At 47.7% G+C, this 21,312-nt stretch overlaps 2 protein-coding genes across 4 annotated transcripts in view; both read right to left on the minus strand.

Moving 5' to 3' along the window:
- The window catches only part of LOC144615199 (EF-hand calcium-binding domain-containing protein 13-like), a 23,728-nt gene extending 20,553 nt beyond the window's left edge, over positions 1 to 3,175 (minus strand). Inside the window, exons 1-2 of the mRNA XM_078442070.2 lie at positions 3,055 to 3,175; positions 2,685 to 2,756 (exon numbers count right to left, since the gene is read on the minus strand). Of these exons, the coding sequence (XP_078298196.2) occupies positions 2,685 to 2,756; positions 3,055 to 3,175 (193 nt within the window). The remainder of the gene's footprint in view (positions 1 to 2,684; positions 2,757 to 3,054) is intronic.
- On the minus strand, positions 2,895 to 21,014 carry LOC144615163 (pleckstrin homology domain-containing family M member 1-like). Of its 3 annotated transcripts, none has more exons than XM_078442017.2 (7): positions 20,666 to 21,014; positions 17,414 to 17,502; positions 13,669 to 13,916; positions 11,308 to 11,934; positions 5,440 to 5,666; positions 4,352 to 4,510; positions 2,895 to 3,506 (listed from the first exon to the last, which is right to left on the minus strand). In XM_078442017.2, the coding sequence occupies exons 2-7, from the start codon at positions 17,459 to 17,461 to the stop codon at positions 3,382 to 3,384; spliced, it is 1,434 nt and encodes a 477-aa protein (XP_078298143.1). In that variant the 5' UTR covers positions 17,462 to 17,502; positions 20,666 to 21,014; the 3' UTR covers positions 2,895 to 3,381. The 3 variants fall into 3 exon arrangements, with proteins under 3 accessions (XP_078298143.1, XP_078298146.1, XP_078298145.1); XM_078442020.2 differs by having other exon boundaries at positions 2,895 to 3,484; positions 20,666 to 21,012; XM_078442019.2 differs by lacking the exon at positions 20,666 to 21,014 and adding an exon at positions 17,903 to 18,342.
- Between the last annotated feature and the right edge of the window lie 298 nt (positions 21,015 to 21,312).

A 21,312-nucleotide genomic window follows, 5' to 3' on the forward strand; every position in this document is an offset into this window, starting at 1 on the left:
ATAGATTTCAGAATCATGAGAAATGTAAAATTGTAAACACAAGTATCACAAAGACTCACTCACCTTTTCTTTTCAATTCTACCAAGATCCAGTTGTACTCTGGCATCTGGAATTTTGCTTTATTTCCAGCCCTTTCAAAGGAGGCAGTGTTAAGTACATTCAAATCCTGGCTCCAGGATTTGTGACCTGAAACTATCTGACCTTGAGCAAATTATTACTATTTAACCCCTCTATCAAATTCAGTAGTCTTATATCTAAAATAATTTAATAATACTATCTACCTCACACAGTTAATATGGAGATTAAATATATGATGTATGAAAAACACTTAAAACAACATTAGGTATATAGCAAACACTAAGTGTCATATTAATAGCAATAAAGTTACTATTATTATTATTATTATTATTATTATTAAGCCTTCAGGAATAGCTGCAAACAGTAATCACAGCTTCTTAGTACCTTCGATCCCGCTTCACTTTCTGTCCCCCTAACATCTCAGCGAGGCAACTGCAAATGACAGTCACCTAAAAACCTGTATCAGCTCTGCTTGTTTTACCTAAAGCTTGGTTCCCTTTAAAATATGGTTTCTTTGCACAGACACCTTAAGAGGAGTCTGCTCATCCTCCCATGCTCCACATAGGACCAGGAAGCAGAGAAACACTCCTAAGATTCTGCTGTCTGGCTATTTTAGTTCCACCTTCAATCAAACCTATCCCTCCCCTGAGATTCAGGCCTGTCATTGACCTACACTACCCTCCGGACACCATCATCTACTGACTTTCTGATCACTCTTTCACCTTCTTGGAGGATCTTTGGTCACCCTGCTCATAATCCTCCCTCAGCCCCATTTCCCATTATCATCTGATGACAATAAGAATGACCTTGACCTCTCAACTCCAAAAACTTTCACTTCCTTTCCAAAGTCATCCAGATCAATGGCTATCCTTAATCCTCATCAATACCTAGAACTGCCTGCCCAACCTCTAAAATCTTCAACTACAAGATCAGACACTGACCATAATCCCTTAAAACTGTGTGTATACTGAAGGAAAGCATAGAACTTGATCCACAATATGCCTGTTTTCTCAGCCCCTCCAAGTTTGTCAACAAATAGTCCAGGCACAGTGAACTAACCTTATCAGTCAGTAATGAAGGGAACAGTCTGAGCATATGACAGTCAACCTTGCAAGGAGACTTTTCTAAAAAGAGCAGTTTCAGGCCTGCTATGTTAACACTTTTCTTCCAGGGTGGCCCTTCCTCACTCTTCCCTGTAATTATTGGCCTTTTCTTGCACTGGCTGACAGATTCCAGTGTCAACCCCCAATCATTATGACCAGCTCCCAGATTCAGGTACCTAAACTACACCTTTCTCCTTTTTCACTGTTCTCCTTTCTCAATGGTTTAGTTTCCATTTTTTTTTCCTTCCTCCACATAAAAAGTTATCTGTCCTGAATACCAGTCTTTCTGAACTCTGTTTTCTGATTTCAAAATTAACTACCATTTACCAAGTATATAGTATGTGCCTAATAATTAGATTATGTGCTTTATATGTGTTTTTGCAGTTGATCCTGACAACTCTAGGAGAAACGTGATTTTATTAGCTTCCTTGTTTTAAAGATGAGGAAACCAGAATGACCTACAGAGACTACCCAGCTGGTAAGTCAAAAACCCACAAACCACCATGTATCAAACTCCATAGCCCATGTTCTTTTCTACCTGTATGCATTGTTTCCTATAGCACAGCTAATCTATTTCACTATACTATATTGATGCTAATTATGTTATGTGACCCAGGTAACATATTTATATGTCAACAGGGAATTATTAAGTACTTTTCTTAACCTAAAAGAGAAACAATGATGTTAAAAATTTTATACCAGGGCAGAGTGGTTATGAAAAATCTGAAAAGTATCTATCTACTTCTTTACACCCAGAAATGACTCCGCTTCCGTTTTCCTAAACATATACCTATGTTGTTATTCTTCTCCTGACAGCGCTCATTGACCAAACAGTCATTTGAATGTTATTCAAATAAATTACCAGTGATAATTAAGTTTTAAACTTATTTTCCCAATAGAAAAGTACACAAACTCCATGAGTATGATCTCCATTGGTTTTAGGTCTATGATTTAACTTTTAAGCAAAAATGGAAGTCAAGTGGTAGGAAATAGCCATGGTACCAAAATGCACATGGTCACTCTTGTATGTTAACAAAATCCAAAGAAAGGAACATGAGGAATGTCTACTAAAGGAAGAGGTAGAAGATTTCTGAGAAATTCTATAATATATAAGCCTTTACACAGGGCAGAGTCCTAAGTCTGAGGCTAAAAATGGTATAGAAAATTTTCATATCTGAAAAATTGTAAAGCTAGTATCTGACTTTACATAAAGTCCAGAACAAAACACACACACACACACACACACACACACACACACAAATAACAACAACAAAAAAAGGGATTTAAAATAGGTTACACAGGCCCCATTCCAGAAAAAGGCATTTTTCTTTCATCATGGATGCTGCCAACTTTTAATCAAAATCAAGTTTTGCCTGCCTTAAAACAGATCAATGCCAACATGGTAAGCAGAAATTAACAGAACTAGAAATTCTAAAAAACAAAACACAAAGACATCCATTCAATAAAAGTAAATTTAACAGTCACAAATAATTTACTAGTTACCTTTTAACCTGGAGGCATCACGAATATCCTTTACCACTTGTCCAAATTCTTCTATTTGTACTTCATCATCTTCTGCAAGAAAAACATTTTTTTTCAGTTTATTTATTTATTTTGAGGGGGGGGGGAGGGGAAGAGAGAGAGGGAGAGAGAGAATCCCAAGCAGGCTCCATCCTGTCAGCACAGAGCCAGACAAGGGGCTCGAGTCAATCAGATTCTCTATCCCAGCCCCTTGGACTCTGGGGCTGAGACTAGCCAGTCTCCGTGACTGCTCAGAACATTAGCCCGTTAACTTGGGGGCAGCCACAGTCTGTCCTCTGGAATGGGGAGCAGAATATACTGCTCTACAAAGAAAGTAGTGAAGGAAATGCACGAGGAGGCAGAAACTTGTCAGGAAAGCCACACTGACAGTTCCCAGCTCCGCCTCCGTTCTCTTCCAGAGAAGAGACCCCTTGGGTAAGCTCGGTGAGACACCTTGTCCCCTCCGAAGCCATCTCCCTCAGCTAACTCAAGTTCCTTTGCTACTGTGTCCAAAACAGTTTTAATACAACATCAGAGAAAGACCCAGATCCCAAGTCTTGTAAGTCCCAGTTCCAAGCCCGCCGCTCTCCCACATTTTTCTAGATGGTTAGAAGGGGTGGAGTCCTTGCCTCCTGTCCCCTCCTGTCACTACATCCTTCTTGGGGCTCTGCCTGCTGACTTAGTCCCACAGTGACCTCCTCACCAGTTCTTCATTCCCCCTGCTCCAGACACAATCTTTTTCACACAGTTGATGGTTGAGAGAAGATCGGGGCTCAGCAGTTCTGAAGGGGAGACAGAGAATACCTGTGAGAACACAGAGGACAGTCCCAGAGACTGAGGCACACACCGGCTCTCCCCGCCCCCCGGGGGCTGAGTCCTTCCAGATTAGGCAAGGGCTCCCTCCCAGAGGCCCATGGAGATATCCCTACAATGGCTGCTAGAGGTCAAGGGTGGCTAGGGGTGGGGGCAGGAGGGGCAGGAGTAAATGTATGTTTACTACCACACATCCTAGCTAGGGTACATGCTGGTTCGCGCCACGTTTGAGGGTTTCTAGGGAAAGGAAATGTCAAAACAGGCAGCACAGAGGCCGAGGTAAACCTTGCCTAATGAGAGAGGCTCTTCAGGTGAAGAGTGCAGGGATGTTGATCAGAGTACGAAAGAGGGAGTAAGGGGCAAAGTCATGGACCTGTGGAGCCTCCACGAGTGGCTCTGAGGTGGGGAGTTTGCCCTTGGCCTCGAATCAATCAGGCCATTGACCAAAGTCAGGACTTGATGGTTAGAGCTGAGCCTTCAGGGCCACCAGTCTGGCATTCAGCACTGGTTCTATGAGCCTCAGTTTGCTCGTCTGTAAAGCGGGGATCATAATAGTTTCCACCGCATGAGAAGCTGGCATGTGAAGTGCTCAGCATACAACACACTCTCGCTAAATGTTGGCCGCTGCTGTCCTCTGTTACTGGGTGTGCAGAGCCTTTCTGGAGCCTGCACCCCGGAGAATCTCCTAACCGGAGGGGCATCGTAGCCACTAGTGAAATCCTCTGCTCAGCAAAGGCACTCCTGGGTGCATTCCCAGGCTTGGAGTGGGACGAGAAGTCCTGTGAGTAGACCCCACTCATCCTCTCCCCTCTCCCACCCTGAGACCCCGGCCAGACCTTTGCAGTCCTCGTGGCAAATGTTTTCCGAGTGACTCTTGTGATCATTGCACCAATAGTGGCTGTTGATCTGGAAGACGCCATAGTCGAAGCTGCCGTCTGCATTTTCATTTACCTTTGATAGGTTGAAGTTGCTCTCCACAAAAGCCAGGCACAGCCCTTAGAACAGGGAGAAGAAGGTTTTTAGAGGGCTCTGAACTGAGGGACAAAGGACACGGAGGAGAAAGGGAGACGGGGAAGCAGAAGAAAGGAACAAGGCCTAAGAGGCTAGACGGGGCGAGCTGGCCGGAAACACCCATTAGCTTCTCTCCTCGCCCTTCGGTCCATCCACCTGCCCCTCAGTACAACCGCTCATCATCCCGCTGTCCATCCGCATCTCCTGCACTTGATGATCGCCTACTGTGTGCCATGACCCGTGCAAAGCCCAGTGAGGGACATTCAGCTGGGGCAAAGGCAGCTGGTGCCTTCAGCAAGAACGAAGACGCACCCCTTAAAGGACCACAAGACAAGATAAAACGAGAAGGACGGCACAAGACAGGTGTGTGCAAAATCTGGGCAAAAGGAAGCTAGCCCCACCAGGGAGGAGGACGAAGCCTTTGCACTGCCTGCTCCCTCTGCCTGGAATGCTCTTCCCCAGACATTTGGGTGACCCGGTCCTTTGCCTCATTCAGTGCTGCTCAATGTCACCTCCTCAGAGAGGTATTCCTTGACTTCCCCTTCAAGGACAAGGTTACCTCTCACTCCCCTGGCTTTATTCTGCTGCATAACATTTATCACCACCAGGAAGTGCTTCATATGTTTGTGTGTTTGTTTGGGACTCGCCTCTCCCCCTAGAATGCGAACACTGTGAAGGAAGGGGCTTTGTTGATGTCTCTGTCCCCAGCCCCTAAAATAGTTCCCGGTACATAGTAAGTGCTCAGTTAATAATATTCAGTGGAAGGAATATAGAATGTTGGGAGGGGCTTCTCGGGGAGGGCTGCTTTTTGAACTTGGCTTTGAAAGATGAATGATGGAAAGATGGCCACATAGGAGGTGACCAGGAGCAGAAGAGGAATGGGGGGGCGGGAGTGTGAGAAAGCAGCACTCACAGTCACTCAGGGAGTAGCCCTCACACCTATCCAGATCCTCCTTGTGCAGCACTCTGGCCAAGTCACAGCGACTGATGAGCTTGGCCTCATTTATGGCAACGAGGCAGCTGACCAAGGACATGAGTAGCATCCTCATCATCTTCGGAGGGGAGAAGGTGCAGCTGAGGGCCTGTGGTCCCGAGGATCTCCCAGACGTGCTGCTGGTCTCCTCTGAGCACCTGAGGAATCTGGAGACAGCAGCCAAATGTCCCGGCTCACTCACGGCTCCCCGCCTGGCTATTTCTCTTTCCTCTCACCATTTTATACTTTCTTTTACTACAGAAACTTTCAAACATTTACAAAATAAGAGAGAATAATATCATGAATCTCCATGTAGCCACTGCCCAGCGTCAACAGTGAAAAACCGAGGCTGATCTCCTTTCATCTATAGGTTTTCTCCTGTTTTAGCCATTCTCACTCTTGTAAAGGACACCTGGCTATGGGCAGCATTTGGGTACAGGGGTGGGGAGTGAGGCTGGCAAAGGAGACTGATGAGCACTGGACTTTACTGGTACTTGCGTGTGTGGGTTTGAACATGTGCTCTCGTAGGAAGGGCCAGGCCACTGGGTGTTGGTCTGCCCTCAACCCCACGCTCCCAGACGCATGATATGTGACTTTTCCCAAGGGTATACCCTGCCATGTGCAATTCCTGAGAGGCTGTCTTATAAGCTCTACACCTTTGTTTCCACTCAAAACTGGGGTCACTCAAGTAAAAGTGACCTTGTTGAAGAAATAAACTTCACTTTCACACTCTGTGTGTGTGTGTGTGTGTGTGTAGGGGGAGGTGCAAGGGGCGGGGACTCTGGATTCACATCGCCTGCTTTCAAAGGTTGGGCTGCAGTGTGACCTTGGGCAATATACTTTACCTCTCCGGGCCTCATTTGTAAAAGGAAGATATGCCAGTACCCACTTACTAGGGTTGTCATGATGATTAAACGAAATGATAAATGCCTAAATCTTGGTTTTGCATTCCCCCCCAAAATAGGAAGCAAGACTTCTGGGACAAAGGTTGATTCCTAGGCTGGAGTTAGGAAAGAGTATAAAATAAGTCTGAATTATCTTGTGCTAGAAAGTAAGAAAGTGCTCAAAATATGGATTGGGGCACGTCAAATGGACATGAGAGCCAGCTCAGAGGGGCACCCACTGGCCAAATCTGGAACACTTTCTTGGTAACAGCTTTATTGAGATAAAATTCACAGTACATAATTCACATACCGCACAATCACTTAATTTAAAGCGTGCAGCTCAATAGTGTGTTTGCAGAGCCGTGCGACTATGATCGCGGTCAATTTTAAAACATTTTCATCAACCCAACAGGAAACCCCATACCCATTAGCTGTCACTAATCCACCCCTCCTCCAACCCCTGCCCACCACAAGCCTACTTTCCATTTCTCTAGATTTACCTAACCTGGACACTGCACACAAATAGTCACACCATAGGTGGCCTTTGAGCCCGGCTTCTTTCGCTTAACGATGTTTTCAAGATTTATTCATGTTGTGGCAGCCACTGGGATCTCATTCCTTGTGATGAATCCTTCTTTTGTCTCTCTATTGATCGTTTTATAGACTTTTGGGCTACTTTGGGGCTATTATGAATGACGGTGCTGTGAACATTCACGCACAAGTGTTTGTGTGGACAAATGTTTTCATTCCTTCGGGCATATACGCCAAGGAATGGAACTGCTGAGCCATAGAGTAACTTCAAGTTTCAACTTTGGAGCAACTGCCTGACTTCAAAGTGGCTGTACCATTTTACATTGCCATCGGCTTTTCCACATCCTTACCAACACTGGTTACTTTAAAAAAAAAAAATTATAAAGTTTATTTAGTTATTTTGAGAGAGAGAGAGAGAGAGAGAGAGAGGGTGCACAAAAGCTAGGGAGGGGCAGAGAGAGAGGGAGAGAGGGAGAATCCCAAGCAGGCTCCTCACTGTCAACGCAGAGCCCAATGCGGGGCTTGAGCCCACAGACTGTGAGATCATGACCTGAGCTGATATCAAGAGGCTCAACTGACTGAGTCACCCAGGTGCCCCAACGCTTGTTTGTTTTTTTAATTCAATTTACTCTTTTTTTTTAAGTAGGTTCTGCCCATGACCCTGATGTTGAGAGTCACCATGCTCTATACCAACTGAGCCCACCAGCACCCCCCCCCACTAACACTTGCTATTAACTGTCTTTCTGATCAAAGCTCTCCTAATGGGTGCCAAGTCGTACACATGATGGTTTGGATCTGCATTTTCCTGGTGGCTAATGACGCTGAGCATCTTTCTATGTGCTCTTTGGCCATTTGCATATCTTTGGGGAAATTCAGTATTCAGATCTTTTGCCCATTTTCTAGTTGGGTTATTTGTCCTTCTTTATTGAGTTGTAAAAATTCTTTATCAGATGGGAATGCAAGCTGGTGCAGCCACTCTGGAAAACAGGATGGGGGTTCCTCAAAAAACTAAAAATAGAACTACCCTACAACCCAGCAATTGCACTACTAGGCATTTATCCACGGGATACAGGTGTGCTGTTTTGAAGGGACACATGCACCCCCATGTTTATAGCAGCACTATCAACAATAGCTGAAGTATGAAAAGAGCCCAAATGCCCATCGATGGATGACGGATGACTGTATATATATATACAATGAAGTATTACTCGGCAAGCAAAAAGAATGAAATCTTGCCATTTGCAACTATGTGGATGGAACTGGAGGGTATTAAGCTAAGTGAAATTAGTCAGAGAAAGACAAACATCATATGACTTCACTCATATGAGGACTTTAAGAGACAAAACAGATGAACATAAGGGAAGGGAAACAAAAATAATATAAAAACAGGGAGGGGGACAAAACAGAAGAGACTCATAAATATAGAGAGCAAACAGAGGGTTACTGGAGGGGGTGTGGGAGGGGGGATGGGCTAAATGGGTAAGGGGCACTAAGGAATCTACTCCTGAAATCATTGTTGCACTAGATGCTAACTAATTTGCATGTAACTCTTAACAAATAAAAAATAAAATTAAAAACAATAAATTAAAAAAAATAAAAAATAAAAAATTCTTTATGAGATACATGGCTTGCAAATATTTTCTCGCATTCTGTGGGTTGCCTTTCACTTTCTTGATGGTATTCTTAGAAACAAAAGAATTCAATGATGACGAAGACTGTTTTCTCTATCTTTTCTTTTGTTGCTTACGCTTTTGGTATCGTAGCTACAGAATTAATACAGAATGGTTTCTAAGGTAGTCTGGGACAGTTTGGCCATCGACACAAATAAAGATAGCGACAGGGGAGCTTGGCCGGCTCAGTTGGTGGAGCGAGCGACTCTTGGTTTCAGGGTCATGAGTTAGCACCCCACCTTGGGCCTAGAGCGTCTTTGAAAAAAATAAGGATAGGGACAGATTATAATCTAGTGAAAGAGATAGGAATCCCTGAGTCCTTAATAGTAATAAATAGACAAACAGATACATAACGGGGATGGGGTTGGAGCTCTTCCTGACAATAAGATGGTGAGTGATAAACGTGGAGGTGGTCATGAGGTTGGAAAATCATCACTCTGCAGCCATCATAGATTAGTTTGGGCAAGAATCATCAATGGATATTAAATCTAAGGTGGTGGGAAGCTTGGTGAAGAACTGGATGGGGCACCTGGGCTGGCTCAGTCGGTTAAGCATCCAACTTCGGCTCAGGTCATGATCTCGTGGTTCATGGGTTCAGGCCCAGCATCGGGCTCTGTGCTGACAGCTTGGAGCCTGGAGCCTGCTTTGGGTTCTGTGTCTCCCTCTCTCTCTCCCCCTCTGCCGCTCACACTCTGTCTCTCTCTCTCTCTCTCTCAAAAATAAATAAACATTGGGAAAAAAAAACTATCAATGCCATGAAAACACAGAATGGGGCTATTTCTGTCACCGTGTGCATGTGTGTGTGTGTGGTGGGTGTGTGCATGCGTATCTTTCCCCTGAAAGCAGGTGTATGTTCCTGAGAGCAAAGGCCTAGGTTCCTCCACCCACAGGCTGCTGCTTGGGCAAGATGGCTGCCCTAATGGCCTTGTTTCCTCACAGATGTCTTCTAAGCTCACTCCGTACCAGCCCGACTCTTGATTTTGGCTTGGGTCATGATCTCACAGTTCCTGGGATCAAGCTCTGCATCACGCTCTGCACTGACAGCGAGGGGCCTGCTTGGGATTCTCTCTCTCTCCCCCCGCCTCTCTCTCTGCCCTTCCCCCACTCATGCTCGCTTGCTGTCTCTCTCTCTCTCTCTCTCTCTCAAAACAAGTAAATAAACTTGAAAAAAAAGTTTATCATGTTCTACCTATTAGATGAGCAAATATCCAAAAGTTTGATAATACCTTCTGCCTACAAGGCCGAGGGGGCACAGGTACATTCCTGACAGAGTGTAAACAGGCGATTATCTATGAAAATTGTAGATTCATTTATCCTTTGCCTCAGCAATTCTGTTTCTGGGACTTTACTGAACAGAGATAGTTGCATAGAATTCAAAGATCACATACACACGGTTATTTACAGAAAGAGTGAACTCCAGTGTCCAGGAAATACAGGGCTGGTCAAATAAACTAAGGTACATTCATACAATGGAAACACATGCCATAGGGGGGAAAAAAAATTAAGAAACTGATATGAAGCTCCAAAACAAAAATCCTGATCTCTTCTAAGACAAGGTATCAAACAGTATATTTATAATAGCTTTGTGGGGATGGGGCAGAGATAAGAAATATAAAAGACATTTAAAAGTCTATTACAGATCTATTAACAGATATTAACAGTTATTAACAGATCTATTCATATCTGTTAGATGCATTTAGAAACATCAGAAAAAGACATGTAAAGGGGGTGCCTGGGTGGCTCGGTCAGTTAAATGTCTGACTTCAGCCTAGCTCATGATCTCACGGTTCGTGAGTTCGAGCCCCACGTTGGGCTCTCTGCTGTCAGCACAGAATCTGCTTCAGATCCTCTGTCCCCCTTTCTCACTGCCCCTCCCCTGCTCATTCTCTCTCTCAAAAATAAATAAATAAACTTTAAAGAAAAGAAAAAGAAAGATGTAAGGAATTAATAATTATGGTTACAAAGGTGGAGAAGACGTTTCACTGTAGGTAGACTTTTTTTTCTTACCATAAAAATAAATCTATTAAAAAATGAGTGTTTAAAAAGGGCCTGAACGAAGAAGGCTCTGCTGGGGTGAGCATGGTACAACATAGAGAGATGGTGACTCACTACCTTGTACACCTGAGACTAATGTAACACCGTGTGTCAACAATACTCAAATAGAAAAAAGTTCTTTTAAAGAGACAGCTCTGCCCAGCGTCCCTTCTCTAGTCAAGTTCATTGCTCCCTGTGCTCTTCCTCCACTCACTCGCTTGGCCCCTTTTGTGCACCACCTCCTCCAGGCCTCATTCAGGGTCTGTGTCCTTCAGAGGCCTTCTGGGAGGTCGCAGCGGAGCACCCAGACGCGCTGGGCTTCACTGCGTCTTTTGGAAGTTGTATATCTAACTCCGAACCGTTGGTTTCCGCCCTAGAGGCAATAATATTTTACACGAAGCCTCAGAGAAATTAGGTAACTGGTCGAAGATCAGCCAGGGGCAGAGCTGGAGCCTGATTCAGCTCGAGCCCTCCCTGAATCCATTCTCCTCGCTGCCCCATGTTGCCTCCAGTTACAAGTCCCGGCAACTCCAGTCCCTGAGGAAGAGCCACGATCCCCTTTTCCTTTATGCCCTTAGAGAGGTCAATGCTCAGTGACAGGCAATCACATGCTATAGGGAGGGAGAGAAAGAGGAAGAGGAGAAGGAAGGAAGGCAGGGGGAGGAGAGGAGTGGGGGAAGGACACTCACTCTTGCAGAGACGGGTCTGAATCATCGGCATTTGCTGTCCCCAGGTCGGAGTCGTAGGACATGGGCTCCTCGGAACGGTCTGGACTCTTGGAGCCATTCTCTTGGAGTAGGCAGCTATCAGAGTTTAGGCTGCAAGACAGCTGGGATGAACCGGCGGTGTCCAGGCTGAGGGAGGAGGCCGTGAGCTTCCGGTTCCGTCGGATCTTATGGCCTGAGTGCTGGACTTCAATGTCCTCCGAGCCTGAGGAATGGGAAATTGAATCCAGAGACTCTTTCCGCTGTAGTTCTGTCCCAGAGGTGGTGAGGGGGTCGAGCTCAGAGAGCGGGCAAAGCCCAGAGAGAGCCAGCGGGGTGAGCGTCCACTCGTTTAAGATGGCGGACTTGTAGGAGGGCTCGAAGGATAAGGACGTCAGTCCCTGCAGGAAGCTGAGGAGGAACTCGCCCTCCTCGGCGTCTCGAAGCAGGGCTGTGGGCTGATAGTACTCGCACAGGCGGGCGGGCTCCTGGAGGAGCAGCTTCAGGTAGCACTCCATCAGGCCGTCATTGAGGGCCAGCCTCAGCCAGGCCCGGCAGCGGCCCACGTCCGTGCTGACAAAGATCAGGTGCTCCAATTCCGAGACGATGTGCCTGGGGGTGGAGAGGACAGGCTTGTTTCAAGAAGTGAGTTCAGATCACAGAGGATCATTTTATCCACTGGTGAGCAGGAGCCAGTAATAACGACTGCAAGTATATACAGGCTTGGGAAAATATCTCAGATAGCAGTGTTCTACAGGGAATTGAGAAATATTTAGCTACAACTCCCCACTTTTTCAAGGTTACTGTCATGCAGGATAATTGCCATTTTAGTTTCAACTCCCCAGGCGCCCTTGACATCACCTGCTCATCCGGCATACATGTGATGAGCCCCTAAGTGCCAGGTCTTTGGAGCTGTGAAGATACAGGATACAGACATGGTCCTGCCCTCAGTCCAGGTTACTACCTTTCAAGGGCACACGGAAGTGAACCCTGTTGTCAGTAGAGCTGGGGTGGGGGGAAGGCAATCACTTCCAGGTTGCAGTAAGGACAATGCCTTAGGCAAGGCATTGCGGGATTAGGCATAGGGATTAGGCACAGGCAAGGCATTGAGCTGGGCCTTGAGCGATTTCAAGCCGCAAAGATGGAAGGGGAACCTCAGGCACCAAGGACTGACAGAGAAAAGGCACCAAGGGTAGGGAAGCAGCAGCTGTGTAACAGGAGTGGTGAGCACTCCCGTTACAGCACGGGGAGGAGGAGGAGTGGCTGATTGGGTTGCAAAGTCAGGTGATGCAGGGTCTTGAGCATCCAACCGGTGAGGCAAGGTGGGGCAAGGGTCCCCACACCTGGCTGTGCGTCAGAATCACCTGGGAACCTGGTCAGGATACAGATTCCGGGGCCCCAACGAAGTGAATGGAACTCCAGGCTAGCACTGGGGAGCCTGAGAGTTTTTACACCGGGAAATGACTTGACCGCAGTCGCGCAGACTTCTGGGTGGGCTGCTCGGGATAAGATCATGTACCCAACTCAGTTCCCAAACCCTTGGTCTGATGTAAATGCCCTTCCTCTGACCATCACAGTGCCCTGAGCACGTCTCGCCCATAGGAGTGCGTGCTCCACAGGGCTCAGGGAATGAGCTCGGGTTAGCTTAAGCTCAATAAATGTTGACCAGCTGCCTGACCTAAGGACAGACACAATGAGATAAGGGGGACAATCAGAAAGCCACTGCCACCTAGGAGTGAGGTAAGAACCTGAGATAGGGCGGTGGCAGTCAGCATGAAAAGGAAGATACAGACTGACAAGGCACCTTCAGGCTGAAGGTGGCATTTAATAGCCCTTAGAGGCAACGTGCCAGCAGCTGCTTGCTCCAAAGCCCAGGCAGTTAGGGCCAGGGCCGCAGAGGCAAACGTCCCAGGGTGGATATTCAGATGATCTGGATTCCACGTCTTTAAAAAATGCCATAGCCTGTTAGGATATAATACTTAGCATAGAGATGTTCAAACATTCCAAGGCAGGGTCAGCAAACCTCTTCTGTTAAGGGCCACTTAGTAAAGATTTTAGGCTTTGCAGGCCACACATTCTCTGTTCCAACTACCTAACTTTGCCACGGTGTGGCAAAAAGGCGGCTCCTGCTAAAGGCGACCAGCCAGGGGCCTGAGCAGCCCCAGGCCATTGCCTGTGCGCTGAGGGGCTCTTGAGGCTTGGTCTAACAATAACCCCTATCTCACCCATCTCCATTCTAGAACACAGAGCATCTCTGCTGCTTTCCCATATAGCTGTAGAGGGAGAGCCCAGGGTCACCCACACTGAAGCTCCTCCCCAAAGCAAAGCCTCCCCTGCTGATCTCACTTGTGGGTGACAGCTTTCAGGAGGGGCCAGAAGACAGGCTGAGGCAGAGGCTTCTGGTGGGCGCTCTTCTTCCTTTTCCCTCCGGCCTCGGCTCGGATGTGCTTGGCATGCAGGCCGTGGATAAATACGGCCTCCAGGGCACTGCACATGGTGTTGGCATCTCCGTCTTCGCTAGTGACCACTGTGTCCGAGGACACGTACTGCTTCTGCAACGCCTTCACAGATCCCACTAGCTTCTTCTTGATGACCTAGTCGGTGTCAGACATAACACAGGCCTTTAGAAGATCCTGCGGTGACCCCTGGAAGGTAAGTGCTTATCACCAAATACACGCACACCCACACACGTGCTCACGTCTACCTGTGGGTGTGTATACAGCAAAACTAGCACAAGCTAATCATAGAAAACAAAGATGGGCGCCTGGGTGGCTCAGTCGGTTGAGCGTCCGACTTCGGCTCAGGTCGTGATCTCACGGTTCATGGGTTCGAGCCCCACGTCGGGCTCTGTGCTGCCAGCTCAGAGCCTGGAGCCTGCTTTGGATTCTGTGCCTCCCTCTCTCTCTGCCCCTCCCCCACTTGCACACGCACGCACGCTCTCTCTTTCTCTCAAAAATAAATAAACGTTGGAAAAAATTTTAAAAAAAGAAAGAAAACAGAGACAAAGCATAGAGGAGAAAAGGAAAATTACGTACTTATACCACCCAGAGATAGTTATTTTTTTGCAAAGATATTTGTATATTTTTCTTTTGTTTTGCTTTTTAAACCGAACTTCAGTGATTTGATAGCCATAGAAATCTTGTGTTTAAATACCGGCTCCATCATAGTTACAGGTGTGGGAGCCTGGGTGATCCATCTAGGGCAGGGGTGAAGCTTTCCACCTTGTTTAGGGGTCTACGATTCCATGAAGAGGCAACAAGTGCCACTTTAGAACCATAAAAACACCAAGAAAACAGGAGCATGGTCCACATTAAGAAAGATCGTAGGGGGGCGCCTGGGTGGCGCAGTCGGTTAAGCATCCGACTTCAGCCAGGTCACGATCTCGCGGTCTGTGAGTTCGAGCCCCGCGTCGGGCTCTGGGCTGATGCCTCGGAGCCTGGAGCCTGTTTCCGATTCTGTGTCTCCCTCTCTCTCTGCCCCTCCCCCGTTCATGCTCTGTCTCTCTCTGTCCCAAAAATAAATAAAAAACGTTGAAAAAAAAAAAATTCAAAAAAAAAAAAAAGATCCTAGGGGCACCTGGGCGGCTCAGTCAGTTAAGCATCTGACTCTTGATTTCAGCTCAGGTCATGATCTCACGGTTTTTGAGTTTGAGCTCCGTATCTGGCTCTGTGCTGACAGTGTGGAGCCTGCTTGAGATTCTCTCTCTCTCTCTCTCTCTCTCTCTCTCTCTCTCTCCCTCTCTCTGCCCCTCCTCTGCTCATGCTCACTCTCCCTTTCAAAATAAATAAAATAAACGTTATTTATTTAAAAATATCTTTTTAATGTTTATTTTTGAGAGAGAGAGAGAGAGAGAGAGAGACAAAGTATGAGGAGGGGGGAGGGGCAGAGAGAGAGGAAGACACAGAATCCGAAGCAGGCTCCAGGCTCTGAGCTGTCAGCACAGAGCCTGATGCAGGGCTCAAACCCACGAGCCGTGAGATCATGACCTGAGCTGAAATAGGACGCTTAACTGACTGAGCCACCCAGGCGCCCCTAAAATAAATAAATAAACTTTAAAAAGAAAGAAAGAAAAAAGGAAAGATCCTTGACCTGGCAGTCAGAGGCAGATGTTAGTCTCAGCTCTGTTGGTCAACAGCTGGGTCACTACAGACATTTCACTTAACCTCACTGAGCTTAATTTCCTCATCTGTTAAACGGAACGAATACTTCCTGACCTACAGCACAGGAGTTGGGGGGCGGGGGGATTACTCTGAGGGCAGGACTTGCTTTTTTTTTTCATTCTTGCATCCTCAACACTTGGCTTGGTTCCTGACACATGTAAGTATTCCGTTAAGGTCTGTTACATAAATCAATTATAAAATACATATATGTAAAATCCTTTGGAAAGATAAAGACAGTTCTGTCATAGTATAAGCATGTCAAAATTACCTATGTGTTTTGGAAAAGGATTGGGAGGGAATACAGAAAACCTGGTTTGAACTGTTAGCTGATAGGATTATGGATAAATATTTTACTGTTTTATTTTTATCTTAGCCCAAACAGTTCATGTTAATGTTCTTTGAAAAGTCGAATGTTCTTTTTTTTTAAAAAAAAAAAATTTTTTTTTTTAATGTTTATGTATTTTTGAGACAGAGAGAGACAGAGCATGAACGGGGGAGGGTCAGAGAGAGAGGGAGACACAGAATCTGAAACAGGCTCCAGGCTCTGAGCGGTCAGCACAGGGCCCGACGCGGGGCTCGAACTCACGGACCGTGAGATCATGACCTGAGCCGAAGTCGGACGCTCCATCAACTGAGCCACCCAGGAGCCCCTGTTTTTTTTTTTTTTTTTTTCTTTATAACAGCTTTAATGAGACACAATTTACATTGCCTAAAATTCACTCATTTAAACTATACAGTTCAGTGATTTTTGGTATGTTCACAGAATAGTGAAACTACAGCCACTACCTAATTTTAGGACATTTTCATTGTCTCAAAAAGGAACACTGTGCCCATGAGCAGTCACTCCTCTCTAGTCCCCTCTCCCTCAACCCCTAGCAACTACTAATCTACTTTCTGTCTTTATGGATTTGCCAATTCTGGACATTTTGTGTAAATGAAGTCATACAGTATGCAGTCTTTTGATGTTAGACATCTTTTCATATGACTTATGGGTCATATACTTCTTTTATTGTTTGCTTATTTGACTGGAGAGAGAGAGAGAGAGAGAGAGAGAGAGGCAAAGAGAGAGGAGGACAGAGGATTCAAAGTGGGCTAGGGAGTGACAGCAGCAAACTCCCAAATCGTGAGATCATGACCTGAGCCAAATGGACGCTCAACCGTCTGAGGCACCCAGGCCACCCTAATGCCCTCTTTTCTTTTTTTTAATGTTTATTTATTTTTGAGAGACAGAGAGAGACAGCATGGGAGGGAGAGGGCAGAGAGAGAGAGGGAGACCCAGAATATGAAGCAGCCTCCAGGCACTGAGCTGGCAGCACAGAGCCCGATGCGGGCCTCCAGCCCATGAGCCGTGAGATCATGACCTGAGCCGAAGTCGGATGCTCAACCGACTGAGCCACCCAGCTGCCCCTTCTTTTAATGTTTACTTATTTTTGAGAGAGAGAGAGAGAGAGAGAGAGAGAGAGAGGGAGAGAGAGGGAGAGAGAGAGAGAGAATGTGCATACATGTATGTGCCTGTGGGGGAGGGGGCAGAGACAGAGCGGACCGAGGATCCAAAGCAGGCTCTGCTCTGACAGCAGAGAGCCCAATGCAGGGCTTGACCTCACAAACTGCAAGACCATGAGCCGCTTACGATCATGACGCTTAACCGTGTGAGCCACCCAGGCGCCCCATATGTATGACTTCCTTTGAGAAATCCTTGGTCTTCAGGCAGCCCCTATTAAAATCCGTTGTTTTTTATCAATTCCCATTCTATCACCAATAAGATGTTCTAGAAAGGGCAGGGTCTCCTCAGAGCCTGCTTCTGCTATAACTCTTTCTCAGCCCGAAGCCTCGCTTTCCAGACAGTACTCATTCATTTCAAAGTGAGGAAGACCAATGACATGGCTGTCCCGTGCCCCCTTCCCCACCCTTGAGCCTCTCCGACTGCCTACCGGGATGGCAGCCCGGGGGTCCAGTCCATTCTCCACCACCGAGAGCATTTCCGCTCACACTGCAGCTCCCTCGGAGAATCACATGACACCTGCAGAGACAGACGGCGCGGCCAGATGAGCAGGTTCCAGCTCACCACCCCCAGCCAATTCTCCCCCTCCCCCCAGCAGGCAGCGGGTCAGCCCATCTTCCTCAAACTGCAATGCAAAGGCCTCTGAATTCAAAAGTAAAAGCCAAGAGTGGATTTTAAGGAAGGAAACAAGGGAAGAGAAGAAATCTGAGGGCTCGAATCTCAGGAGGTGGGGAATCCTATGTGCCGTGGGTGGGTCCACCCTAATCAGGGCATGGAGAGGCCTCTGTATGCCACACCAAACGCTGGCACAAAAAAGCAGGGAATGAGGGGCCGATTTGGATACAGAACTAAGGGTGCGAGGGGGATGCTGCCGCTGGAGGTGCCAAGAGCCCACGTGGACCAGGAAGCAGGGGCTCACAATTCACATTCGGAGCCTCTGACTCCTGTGCCAGCCCGATGTCTGCCAGCTCGGCAGGGACAAGCACAACTGAAGGAAGTTTCCAAAGGGAGGGCCTCTTGCTACATAGCTGCTTCCCCTCCAGGCACGAGGGTCCAGCTGGAGCAGCACAGGGACACGCCTAAAGGGAAACAACACGGGTTCGAATCTCAATTTGCCACTAACCACTTAGGCATGCTAGGTGGGGCACCACGGCAGACGTCTCAAACGGAGGTTATGAATGTGGAAAACGCCCAGCACAGTGCCTGACGGTACTAAGGATAAATGGTATCTATTACCCCGGTTGGATGTGGCCAAGCCTTATAGGCAAAGGCCACTGTCTGAATGAGTCCGCTCAACTACCTGAAGTCAGTACACAGGTAAATCCCTCAGGGCACTGGCTTCCCCCCCACCCCCCCGGGGGTGGCTTAGGTGGGGGGGGGGGGGGGGGCTCAACCTGAGCCTCGGGGGGTGGCTGTTGGCTCGCCTGGACCGCCCCAGCCACTTGGACGGACCAGGATTGGGCAGGCACATTCCCATCTAAACAGATCTCTAGTGACCACGCTGCCGAGCATGGAGGGACACCAAAAAATAGGTCATCGCTGTCTCTGTTCTCAAAAACCTATGGCCCAAAGAAGTTATCAAATGGAGGCATGATGAATGGATTTTGTACTGTTTACACACATTGCTTCATTCATTCCTTGTAACCACCCTAGGCGAGCTCTTTTATTATCCAGATAAATCAAAGCTGACCCAGGTCAGGGAACTTCCCAAGATCCCAGGGCTGATCAGTGGCGGGCTCTACCACCTTCGGCCAGGATGACATCCACCCTTCTGGAAGAGGCGGGTGTGAGCTAGGGCTAAGGGGTGGCTGGGGAGGGGGCAGGGAAGTCTTGGGAGGAGGGCTCTCCAGCTGGGGGCCCAGGTGGCGGGATGCAAGGGAGCATCAGGGTTGAGTCTGGCAGGAAAGGTTTACAGGCGAACAGTGAGGCATGGAGAACGGCAGGGTGGCCCTAAATGATGAAAGACGCTCTGATTCAAGCCCTGGCCTCTGGATCCGGCAGAGGGTGAACAGGACCCAGCGCCGACCTTCCTAAGTAAGGACATGCAAAGGCAGATAGGTGTGTGGAGGACGGCCCCCACGAAACCAGCTCTGGTCAGCGCACAACAGACTGACAGGAGGAACACTAGCCCCTGGCCACAGCCCATCAGACTGTCTCTCCCTCCACCACTTTCCCAGCTCCTACCCACTGGGAATCCTCAGGACCCTTCGCTGGAGACCAGCTCCATGCTCTGGCCACCAGGGCACCGGGAGAAGGGGACATACTATAGAGTCGGTCCTGAAACCGTGCCTGATCCTAGAGGCTGGGTTTCTTCAAGGCTACCCTACGCAGCCCTGCAGGCCACGTTCAGGCTCGCTGGCTTTGAGACCCTGGCATCCAATCCCCTCTGGCAATTCCGGGGGCCTGCCCTTCTAGACAGAGCCTCAAGCCCTAAAACTGCCCTTCCCTCAGCCGGCCTCAAGGCTTGGGCCTCAGCAATCTGAAGAGGAAGACCATTGAGGCCTCATCAACTAATTCACTGAATATAATATTCACTGGAGGGAGGGAGGCTTATCATTAAGTGGGTGCTCTGGCCAAGTCAGGGTCTGCTGAAAAAACAAAGTAAACTGACACTGAGGTCAGAGCAGGGCCAGACAAGAGACAACTGTGACCTAAAACAGTGTCGGGAACGTCACAAAAGGACAACAGTGCAGAGAAACCTAGAAGAATTGCCACTTGACAATTCACAAAACAGAACTGAGACGTGGGGGTCAGGCCAAAGTTCCGGGCACATCTTTCCTTGCAGGAAGCCAAAGCTCCCTACCTACATAGGCCTGTCGGTTCTAGAACGCCTCAGGAAGGCAGGAAATGGCTCAGAGGCAGGACCACGACCATCTACGATGTGAGATCTCTGGGCTCTGGGTCTCCTGACTGCTAGGTCAGCACTCCAGCAGGCTCCTTGGGTGAGCCAGACCCCCATCTACCATGCTATGGGACTGGTTTCACTTTCTATCTTCAGAGCTGTCTTCACTGACACCAAGAAGCAAACGAAAGAGGGGTGGGTCTTCAGGAGACCCAGAAGAAAGAGAGCAAGTAGAGAGTTCAAACATCCCTGATACAGTGGAGCAGAAAAGGTGAGTGCCGTGTGCCTTTAGGAAACTCTTAAGTCACCCTTCGTCTACCTCTGCCCCTCTGTATTGGTTCACTCTGGCACAGGATCTCATTCTCTATCCTCATTTAATTCTTAAAACAATCCTGTGAGAGAAGGATGAGTATCCCTCATTCACAGAAGAGAAAACTGAGGCTCAGTAGAAACATGCCTCAGGTGAGGGACAGAATTTTCTCATTCCAAGCTCTGTGCCTTTCGTCAGTTCATACTGTCCCAGGTCCTTGGTTCAAAGAGTTTCAGGCAAACTTATTATTCACAGACTCTTCAGAAGCTCCACCTTATCAAAGAAGGCCTAACACTGACAAGAAACAATCTTGCCCATCAGATCTGTGGCCCCAACTAGCTGACCACAGGTCCTTTCCATGGCAGCCAGGTTTCCGAGCTGTCCCTCCTCAAATGTTCCAACACACAGGAAGGAATCGTTGGGGTTGATTCTCTTCGTGATACTGCCTGGCCTTCTATAAACATCCAATTTCACTTCCTCCAGAGACTAAGGAAGAACGAAAAGAGGAGAAGGACTCAGATGAGACTTACATTAGAAGAAGAAATGGATAACCTGGCTTCACCACTTTCGAAACACTCCGTTCATCAGTAAACAGCAACCTCTTCTTCTTAGAGACTTCCCCGCCATCCGCGACAGCCTCGTCTCTACGGCCTGACTCCGATCCTGCACCTGGCTATGCAGGACAACAGGCCGGTGTTTAAGCCCTCCAGCTGCTGTACCAGGTGATGAGTCAGGGTTTTCAGCTGGAAACAAATGACAAAGTTATCTTCTGATTCAGAAAGACAGCTGATACTTCAGACATGTGAGTGCTGAGTAAACAGCACCTCCTTCTACCTGAAGAAAGTTGGATTTCTAGACAAGAGCCCTGTGGGGGGTGGGATGGGTGTGGGGGGGGGGGAGTGGGTAGGGCGACAAAGCAACTGAATATCAGCTGGAGGGCAAGCAACTTCTAGCTCGTGATTCCCAGTCCAAAGGCTAGTGGGTGAGGCCAGAAATGTGAGGTCTAGGAACACTGGGTATCTTTCTTTCCTCCCTCCCTCCTTCCATCCAACAACACCCATCTCTCCCATATTCTTGTCCCAGATCCCTTAAGATTCTGGCAAGGACCAAACTCTGAGTGAATGAAAGCAGGACCTTTGCCTGACTCATTCACCATTGTCTTTCTAATGCTTCAAAC

Source organism: Panthera onca (assembly GCF_046562875.1).
Source record: "Panthera onca isolate mPanOnc1 chromosome E1 unlocalized genomic scaffold, mPanOnc1 haplotype 2 h2.Chr16_ul_14, whole genome shotgun sequence".
Lineage (NCBI taxonomy): Eukaryota > Metazoa > Chordata > Mammalia > Carnivora > Felidae > Panthera > Panthera onca.

Excerpts from the sequence above, each read along its gene's own strand:
- LOC144615163 (XM_078442017.2), bottom strand. The coding sequence starts at position 17,461 with ATGCTCTCGGTGGTGGAGAATGGACTGGACCCCCGGGCTGCCATCCCG. Across the intron at positions 13,917-17,413 it reads ACCCCCGGGCTGCCATCCCG|GTCATCAAGAAGAAGCTAGT; the intron begins GTAGGCAGTCGG and ends GACACCGACTAG. Across the intron at positions 11,935-13,668 it reads CTGAAAGCTGTCACCCACAA|GCACATCGTCTCGGAATTGG; the intron begins GTGAGATCAGCA and ends CTCCACCCCCAG.